Source organism: Crocodylus porosus, unplaced genomic scaffold, assembly GCF_001723895.1.
Source record: "Crocodylus porosus isolate Cpor-Errol unplaced genomic scaffold, CroPor_comp1, whole genome shotgun sequence".
Lineage (NCBI taxonomy): Eukaryota > Metazoa > Chordata > Crocodylia > Crocodylidae > Crocodylus > Crocodylus porosus.
The window spans coordinates 46,263,390-46,273,724 of record NW_017728947.1 but is presented as its reverse complement, the minus strand read 5'-3'; the positions used below and the strand labels follow the sequence as shown (position 1 = coordinate 46,273,724).

Genomic DNA, 10,335 nt, shown 5'->3' with positions numbered 1-10,335 from the left:
GGCTGTGCTGGGGGTCAGCAGGGGGCTCTGCGGCTGCTGAGGGGGTGTCTGGGGGGCTTCGGGGAAGCAGGGGCGCAGCGGGCTTCACCCGCGCGTCTCTCACCGCTCCGGAGCCTAACTGAGCCTTTTTTTTTCTTTTTTTTTTTCCTCCCCTGTTTGGTGGGCCCTTTTAAACTGCGTGCATGCATGTTCTTAAAAGATATTATTATACTTGAGCTAAAAAACAATTGCCTACCTTGTTCTTTGTTCAGTTTACTTCATTTATTTGCATTCAGCCACCTCTAACCTGGAAATCTTTAGAAATGTACCACCAGCAGAAATCCAGGCACAAACCATCATCTTGTCTGACAAAGTATTTCCTCTGATTTTATAAAATCACTGGGCAAAAAAGATTAGATATTTCCCTGGAATAAGCCTCCTCTTTGATGGCAAGCATTTTACTTCCAGAAGCACAGCTCAGATGAATGATTCAGAGGAACTGCCATTCACAGGCATCCTTCGATCTACAGCATCAGGAATAGGGAGGGAGGTCTATCATACTGAACCTGAGCCTGAAGTCAATGGGGGCTATTATCTGTTGAGTTTCTGCCTAGCATTCAAGGAGTACATATCAATTTCATTTTCTGTCCATCATTCTGGCATGTGATAGCATACAAGGTTAGAAGAAGCCCTGAGAACTTGCAGTTGGGCAGTATGGATTTTACTGGTTTACAGTTTCCCCAACAACACTGCTATTTGGAGCATTAGTCATATTGTACCTGTCTCTCATCTTCTGTGACTAACCTGCTCACAATGTTCTTTCCTACATGATCTTTTTATTGGAACCTGAGTGGTGACTGCTACTGCCTCTAGGGCTATTATGCATAAAAACCCACCTCTTTTAGTCACAGCTGTGACTAACTGGAGCCTGAAGGCTGGTTTTTTGCTATGGTGGCCAAAAAAAAACACAGCTTGCCAAGGGGTGGGGAGGATGTGGCATAGACATGCTAGGTCCTGTCCTGGGGTGTTAGTTCTGGTGCAAGGGATCTGACTTCACACTTTTATGGGAGATGGACGTCCTGATGCTCATGAGAGGGTGGGGAGAACTGATAGAGTGGAACATGTAAGGTCCCATCATAGCAGGAATGAAGGCTTATTCATTCTCTAGGGGCAGAGGGGAATACAATTCCTGTTGGAAATATGTTACAGTTTTTGTTGTTTTTTTTTAACTTGCCTTTAAGTCTAGTGACATCTTGCTCAGATTAAGCAAAAATCTAATTGCTGGGCACTCCTACCCTGGGGGTCTTCAAAAGGAGGCTGGATAACCACCTAGCCGGGGTCGTTTGACCTCAGTATGCCTCCCTGCCACGGCAGGGGGCGGACTTGATGATCTGCTCAGGTCCCTTCTGACCCTACCAACTATGAAACCCATCAGAAAGCATGCCACAAGATGGAAGTGCACTTGTCTGATAAATGCAATGTTTTGTGCCAGTTCAAGAATCCAAAATGCTTTACCTCTGGTCAAACCCCTCCAAAATTAAACACGTCATTTTGGTTTTTCCACCAGAAATAACAACAAATGCCTGCATGAAATTGTTGTTCTTGCTGGAAACTATTTTTTCTAGAAGACAAATCTCAGGAAAAACTCCAAGTTGTTCTGCTTCCCTGTCTAAAAATGGCTGGTTGGCACACAGCGAATAGCTCCTTATTAAGAAACTGAGATAGTGCCTTAGTACCAAGAAGCCACCAGTGCTGGTAAAAAGTTCTGTTTTGCACTATCAGTCAGGGTCAAGCCTTATGGGGACAGATAATGGTGCCAGCTAAAGCCTGTAATAGATTGCCTTTCTCCAGGTTTCAGCTGAAAGCTTCTTGCATGCGGTAGGGAATGTGTGGCCTATGTCAAACTGGATCACAGTCATAGTCATGATAAAAAAGGAACCAGATTTGTTCTGTACCTCTATAAAACCTCTCTTTCTCCCTCTCTGTAGTCCCCTTGCACAGGTTGTGGAAGCCAGCCCCAAAAGGGAAGAGGCCGTCAGTCTCCTCCAGGAGCATCTCTCTTCACCCTACCTTCAAGCCTATTCCCTCCTACTGCTTCCACATAGTTTGCTGAGGAGTGTACAATGTTAGCTTTTTGATAACAATTTTTTTTTCCTCCACCCTCTAGGAAAACACTGGTTTAGGGAAGCAGAATCAGGGAGGTTAACCCTTTAAATGCATTTACTTTAGTTATACTGTTGTTATAATTAAAATATTTCTACCATTTTAAAAGGGGTTTGCATATTTCAGAAACAGACCTCCATTGTAAAGATGGGGTAATAGCAATGGGACCCAAACTTTGAACGCTTGCACTGGATATGGCCTAAGTGCCCTATATCTAACTATCAGGCTAACTTCAGAAGCAACAGTGAAGTAGCTATATATTTAGAAAGCATTTCAAGATGGTAAGAAAGCTGGACTCTTGCCTTAGTTGTGCCCTTACCCGTTTAACAAGGAAGCCCTTCCTTAGCACTCCACTTGCTTCTTCCATCCTGGCCCCAGGTAAGCAGGCTAAGCGTTTGCCAAGAAGCTCTGAAGCAGTCCTAACCCGTCTCTCAGCACTCAAGATTTTTAAGGAGGTACAAATTGCCCTCCGCCTCCCTCGTCACGACCGTCCCCTTCCCACCCTCCTCCGCTTTCCCTTTCAACCCTACCAATGAAACATTAGTTAAACATTGAGCTGGCTCTAATAAAGACCTTCAGGGAAGAATCAAGAAAAAAATTAACAGGATTGCAGTGTGACTTGTATAGGGCTTAAAACTGGAAGAAAACACCTATCTGGTGACTCAGGCAACATTACGAGCAACCACAAAATAATACAAATCAGGAAAGAGACAAGACACTGTGTAGGTGGGAAAGGGAGGAGCAGAAGCTGTAATATTCAGCCTATCAAGACTCCAGACAGCTTAGTTTAACAATATGAGCTTTATCTTTTAATAAATATAAGGATGCTATATACAATACTCTTTACAATATATTTTTAAGTCTAAAAATTTATTTACAAAATTTACTTTTACAAATCCCACATTTTGAGCTTAAGGTGACGTCACAAGATATAGACCAAGATTCTCAATTACGACCATTAATAGTTAGGTTAGTTGAAACTGAAACTGATTTTTATAAGTTCAGAGGATCAAATAGCCTCTAAATGTTTTCTACTGAAACTGCTGGGTGCCCATCTCTTCTGAAATGGGAGTGTAAAATTTACACACCTGAATATGAACTAAGAGGCCTAACATTAGAAAACATTTAAAAAAAAAATCTGGACTAAGATTAATGGCTTTATTTGGGGTTTGCTCAAGTAAATAAACATAAGCTAACTGTATTTCAATCAAAGAAATGTTTGAAGCCTGTCTTGAATGGTTTGCATTTCCTATGGCAAAGAAAACATTTAAAATACTCAGGACTGTTATAAGAAACACCCATTAGGATAAATAAGAAAAACTGGCTGCTGTCACAGACAACAGTCCAAAGTCCCCAACAGAGTGAGTCACAGGACAGGAAGCATAAGTCACTAACTGTTGCATACTTTGATGGGTCCAACCACTGGTCACACTTTCCCATGTTAAAAAAAAAAAGGAATAAGTAGGTAAAAATGTTATCTTTATAGCACTGTTCTGCAGACACTTGATATCCGGCCAGAAGCGTAAGACACTTGAGACAGGGGTGTAGGTTATAGCTGTGTTGGTCTAAGGATATAGGCAGACAAGGTTCTTTGGGTGAATCTGGTATCTTTTATTAGACCAACTTAAATAGTTGGAAAACAATTACTAAGCAAGCTTTTGGGTTCAAAAACCCTTAGTCAGGCTAAGGAAGTTTCAGCAGTTGGTGTGTGTATCTTGTATGCAGACCAACCCAGCCTCTGACTTCTTTACTTTTCATTCCATCCAGGAAGAGCACACACCAACTGCTGAAACTTCCTCAGCCTGACAAAGGGTTTTTGAACCCAAAAGCTTGCTTAAAAGTTGTTTTCCAACTATTTAAGTTGGTCTAATAAAAAGATATCAGATTCACCCAAAGAACCTCATCTGCCTAAGACACTTGAGAGGTATCCGACAGAGCTCTAGAGAAGCTGCACCAGCCAGCAGGAATAGAGTGTGTGAGTGCGCACGTGTAGCAGCTGCTTCATTACCTTAAACCTTTAAGCATGTGTGTGATAACTTTAAACCCAAGAGATGTTCATTGAACTGCTAACATCCACTGGTCTGCTAACAGGAAGTTACATAGTTGTATGATTGAAGCCTTGAAGCACAACATAACCAGCTGACTCTGGTTTTGCTATGGATTCCCCCATGCTATGGGGAGAAAACTGCTGGCTGCAAGTGGGAGATGTAAAGGCAAATTATGTCATGGGAGAGAAGACACTTTTGCAGGTTTCTAAGTAACATTTGTTAGAATTGAAAGCTGGCCTACAATTCCTTCCTGGACAGTTTTAGCGATGAGGTAAAGTTATGAATTCTGCAGAAAAGCAGATTCATAAGATGATGCAGCTTGCATAAGAAAAACCATATACAAGAAAAAAAAAACAGACTATAGTCTCTCTTATTACCATTGACATATGTTGTGAAATGAACTCTTTAGATAAACAGTACTTGGCGTTTAATATTCCACCATATGGCGTTATGGTTTGAGGCTTGAATTTCAGCATTGTTCAACTTGTTATCACAGGCAGCTAAATGTGGTAGATAACTTGACTTCATGCTAGGGAAAACAGGTAGAAACCTGCATAGTTCTCTCTTAATCAGACAGTGATCTCAGAATTATATACAAGCAAGTCATTGTTGAGAATTTACATAGAGCAAGCGGTTTACTTTTTCTCTTGCATACAGCCCACCAATGTTTTTGCAGAAAAGCTAAAGACACATCTAGACAACTTCTGGGGGGAAGTACCCGAGGTACTGAAGAACTCTGTTGCTGAAAGCAGTTACTTCACAGTGAAGTGGTAACTTCTTAAGGTGGACAATTTATAAAAATATTTCTGATTAGATAGTGACATGCATGTTTTAGTTTATAAAAATGTAGCCAGCCCCAATATGGTCTTGGGTACATAAACAATATGTATACACAATACACTGTACTGATTAGACAGCTAGAGAAGGGCAAGGAACATGTGAAAACAAGAGGGAGGGCAGAGGTCAGAGGTAGGACAAACATGGATGCACGAAGCCAAATTGGATGCTTATCTTGCTGGGATCCTATGACCCCAGCTGACTTCCTGCCCTTTGGGCGGGGGGCTGGACTCGATGATCTTCCAAGGTCCCTTCCAGCCCTAATGTTTATGAAATCTACGATTAATTGAGACCAGTGTCAATGTTAATGATCATCTTCTAGAATGAACTGTTACATTTTCATTAAGATGACTGAACTGCAGCCATCTCTGAGATGAGGAAAGCAGCAGACAGCAATTGGGCTTAAGAGGGTAGGGAAAACCCACCATATGCCTTCAGAGAGATTAGGATTTTCCTCTGTTGCAGTGCCTTGACATGGAAACCATCATTCCATGTCAGTGTAGACTGCCTGATTTCATATGTCACCAACAAGCACTGAGAATTGGAAAGAACTCTTTCACCACCTAAGTGATTGCATGATCCCAAAACACCTTCCTTAGAATATGGATTGCAAAGCACCAGCAGGCGGTTCCTGTAAACACCGGCATTTCAAGCCTCGTGCTAGAACAGTAGTCATAGAGAAGTCAGGCTGGAACGCACCTCCAGAGGTCATCTAGTCCAACCCCCTGCCTGAGGCAGGATCATCATTATCCAAATCACCCCATACAACCATAATCTAAATGCTACATAAGACCACCATGAACTGTGACTCAACTTAGACCTAACACCCTAGCCTGCCACAGGTTAAGCAGGTGAATCACAGCAGCCAATCTCCTGCTTCTATAAAATGTTGTCAATATGCACTCAAGAGGTCCCAGGTTAAGAACCACGCCCCCCAAAGGTGGCAATCCCCCTCCCTACCCAAAGTCTATAGCAATCTGACTATGGGGTAAAATTCCTTCCTGAACCCAAAAGAGGTGATCAGTCTGACCCCAAGGTTAGGGGCAAGACCCCCTAGCCAGGAACCTGTGGCTTTGGTCCCAGCATGAGCAGTGGCACATCCCAGTCAAAGTCCCAGCCTTGGCCATAGGCAACACTGTCACGGCGCAGGGTCCTAGTGGTGGCAGAGATCCCCCTAGCACCCCCTACCATGCCAAGTTAGTCTCAAAGCACCCTCATTCTCACCTGCTATGTCTTGCTCTTACATATATATTAAAAGGGAGGCTGCCTTTCATCCCCTTGGACACAGTGCTCTGTTGCATCCTGGCCCTGTTCTGTGCTGTGTGACTCAATGTACCCCAGCCTTATGGGCTATGCATGGCTCCAACCATCTTTTTACTATGCCCCAAGCCTCGCTGATGTACCAGATGCTGTTTGGTCTCATCATGCCACCCCCTTTGCTCCAGGGCTCATCACACCCAGGTGGCCGTAGCCATGCCTGGCTCCAACTCTCCTCCTCAGGGTTTCAAACTCCCTGAGATGGGCTCAGGTGGCCATAGTCTTGCCTGGCCCCTTCAGTCTAGGGCTGGGATCTGCACATCCCTAAAATGCTGTGCCCTCACAGGTGCTGGGGTCAGTGCACCCCAAATGCTGCACCTTCTCTGGCACCAGGGTCCCCACACTACCATGGGTCCCCTTATGAGGCCTCCTCCAACCCCTAATAGCCTCACAGAAACTGCTGGTTGTAAACAATAAATAGAAAAGCTCAAACCCCTAAGCTGCAACATAAATTCAAGACACTCAGCTATCACACTAGCCCCACCACATCAGGGGTACTCTATCCTTCCACAAGTCTCAAAGCTATACCTGCAGGCTAGCCTCTCCTCTTTGTTCAGTCCAGCAGAGCCCCTTCCCCTACAGCTGCTAGCAAGGGACTCCCTGCTTGGCCTCAGCCTGGGAGTTATATAGGGGCCAGGCCCTGCCCCTTCCTGTCAGCTGATTTCTACTGGTTGCCCTGGCAATCCACAGCTGGGCTCCTTACTTACTGCTCCATAAGTAGCAGGCGTCTCAGTGCCCTGCTACAAACACCCAGCGCCTCTGGGAAGGCTTAAAAGCAGCCTGACTCATACAGCAAAAAAAAAAGGTGGGGGCGGGGGTGAGAGCAACTAGCAAAGCCCAGAAGCATGGGCAATACCCATGGTAGAACAGGCATAACTATGCCTAGATCATTCCTGACCACCGCTGTCCAACCTCTTCTTGAACACTTCCAGTGATGGAGTGTCCACAACTTCCCTCGGCAGTCTATTCCACTGCCTCACTGTTCTAACAATGAAGAATTTTTTCCAGGTATCCAAACTAAATGTACTTTCCTGCAACTTCAAGCTATTGGTCTGCATCCTCCTCTGTGCAGCAGGAGAGAAAAGGTGATTTCCCTCTTCTTTATGGCAGCCCTTCAAGTATTTGAAAACTGCTATCATGTCCTTTCTTAAGCACCTTTTCCGCAACCTGAACAAGCCTAGCTCCTTCAGCCTCTCCTCGTATGACTTTCTTTCCAAGCCTTTGATCATCTTTGTTGCCTGCCGCTGTATACTCTCTAACTTCTCCACATCCTTTTAAAAATGTCCCTCACATTGTGAAACAGTAAATTGAGCTCTTAGAAGTGAGGCAGTGACATGCTTACAATAAAAACAAACCGCATCAAAAGAAGAATACTATCAAAAGTATCCAGGTAACAGGATAGAAGTTGGCAGCTGTTCTAAAGGTTTCAGAATTTCAAAGCATTTGAAAAGCTGCATATCAAGGTAGTAAATGTTTTTCAGGGGCATGTGGCTACCCAGATTTGAGTTGGGTTTTGCATTCTAATACTGTGCTAAAATCTACCGCAAATAAAATATCACCTCCCTGCATATTCTGTTCTATGGAATGATACTTTAGCTCTTCTGTTATCATACTATACCTCTCTTTGCTTTGGAATAATTTAGATAACTGAAATGATGTATTTTAAACTGCTAGTCTTACTTCAACTTGAGAACAGAATTCAAGATGGATTATTTCTTGTCTGTTCATCACTAATAATATATAACAAGTAGGCCAATTTTTGTCCTCAGGTATAATTAAACCAAAACACTGCCATAACTGCTGGCAAAGGTATAACTAGAGAATTTGCCCATGTGGATTTTAGTAAGCTATTCTGTTGCTAGGAATATTCCAGTTCATAATATTGGCTCTACAAAACAGTTGCAATGTTTTTATTCACATAATAAACACATGCAGTTCTAGATGGGTAGAGCAGACATGCTACATTAAAAGACATCATTTTAAAAAGGAATTGTAAAATCTTTTAAATCATATTCCATATAAACCATTAACAATAGCCAGAGCAAGCAAGACTGGCAATGTATATGATTAAAATAAATCAGTGCTACACCAAATATGACCACTGACAAATCTCGAAACATAGTCAGTTGTAGTGCCTTTCCCAATATCATTTTCCTTTGCCCTTAATTCAAGATAATTAGGGTTTGTTCAAGCAACAAAAGCAGAGCTTCACTCCACCTATGGAAGAGTAAATGGTTGAACTGAACATGTCTTATGCTGCTCTGCTATTTACTGGCCTCAACCCCGCAGAAACGGCTTTTCCCAGTCAGACTCCACCATTTCAGCTAGCAGCAATTTTCTCACCAAGTTGCATAGAACGGTATTCTGAGACTGTCCAATTTAGAGAAGGATCTGAAGCTACTGAACAATTTTGACAAGGTTTCACCTAGACAATATGAGATGAAAAGCATCAAGTTAAAAAGACTGCGGCCCTCTGGGAGACAGATGCAGCTCAAACTCTTCCTTAATTATTTAAGATTGCCAACTACAGCTAGAGTTGCTTGTTCCAAGTGCCTCACTTCTATGAGGTTCAGATCAGGACAAAGAATATTCTGTTCTTTTATAAACAGAGCTATTTTGGCGTGGGACACTCCAAGTGCTGAAAGTCAATTTGCTATTTTGGGGTGTGGTTTTCTAATTTAGCCTTCCTCTGTGAGGCTGGTCCGGAACAGAGTTCTAATGATAAGAGGGAACATAAATTATCAGAGAGGAGCAGCCTGCCACACAAACAGGACTTCAAGCAAGGACCTGCTTATTACTCTAATTTCTAAGTGTGACCATTTACAAGTGACCTGAGAAAGCATTTTGTTGCACATTTTAACATGGCATGCACTTTTCAGACCTTTTCTTACTAACAATTTCTCAGAGCTAAAGATCATTTGACTTCTTTATCTTTTTATATTGGGATTGTGGAAAACACCCTGTCTGGTATTTAACTGTGGTTTACAGCACAGTTGTTCACTGCATGAATAAACCTTCTGAATTCTTTCTACCCTGCCTACATTGCAATGGCTATTCTATCAGAGTACAAGTAAAGGCCTTGTTACATATGCTGTAAGCCAAATTAGGGTTAATCGGCTTAGTGTTGTTCTGTTTAATGGACACCTCACACTGTAGGGTGAAAAACCATCACTGCCTGTCTTTCACCTGCACAGCTGTGATTTGCCACTAGAGGTCTGGTGAACAGAGGAGCTAGGGGCAGGACCAGCTTGTTGCTCCTGGCAGGCAGAGTGAGTGTCACACTCCCAGAGAGCCCAGCCGGCAGCTCCCAGCTGGCGGCTGTGGTGCCTCTTGCTGCTGGCTAAACCGGCATGCTGCTTGAGCTCCAAAGGGCCTGACACTGTTTTTCTCCACAGCCCGCTCCCCATGCTGCTCCAACTGGAGCTGCCATCAGCCAGCTGGGTGCCACCTGAGCTCCAAAAAGGATCAGGTTTCTTGGAGAAGCCTAGTGGCAGCAAACCCTGGAGAAAAAAAAAGGATCTTGCTCCCAGGACCTGGACACACACTGCAGTGGGGCCAGGAGGCTGGAGCAAGGTGGAGCTCAGTGGCTGCAGTGCAGCAGTCTGACACTGGTTCCTGAGACTTCATGCTCTGCCATGCTGTGCAGGGTCCAGCTGCTGGCTGCTCCTGCCAGGCTTGACTGGCTGTGGCTGTGGTTGGCAGGGGCCTGAAGCCCTTGAGTCTCCTCCCCACCACAGTTTCAGCTGGGTGGCTCCAGGCAGGGAGCCTGGGGCTTGGTACTATCTGACCAGGTTGAGGCTGCACAGAGCAGGCAGGGAGATTGTGCTGCTCACAGCTGCTTCTAAAGCCTGGTGGGGGCAAGAAGTCCTTTCCCTGCAACCCCCCTGGACCAGGACGAGAAGGCTTGCTGCTCCTGCTGGGCAGAGCCAGTGCTACAGCCTTGGAGCTCTCTCTCGGCCCAGCTTGGGCCCAGCTTTATGGGAACATGGTA

The 10,335-nt window shown here is 44.2% G+C and overlaps 1 protein-coding gene across 1 annotated transcript in view; it reads right to left on the bottom strand.

Moving 5' to 3' along the window:
- The window catches only part of PLEK2 (pleckstrin 2), an 18,551-nt gene extending 10,978 nt beyond the window's left edge, over positions 1–7,573 (bottom strand). The window contains exons 1-3 of the mRNA XM_019551031.1: positions 7,500–7,573; positions 6,710–6,779; positions 5,656–5,660 (exon numbers count right to left, since the gene is read on the bottom strand). Of these exons, the coding sequence (XP_019406576.1) occupies positions 5,656–5,660; positions 6,710–6,779; positions 7,500–7,573 (149 nt within the window). The remainder of the gene's footprint in view (positions 1–5,655; positions 5,661–6,709; positions 6,780–7,499) is intronic.
- Between the last annotated feature and the right edge of the window lie 2,762 nt (positions 7,574–10,335).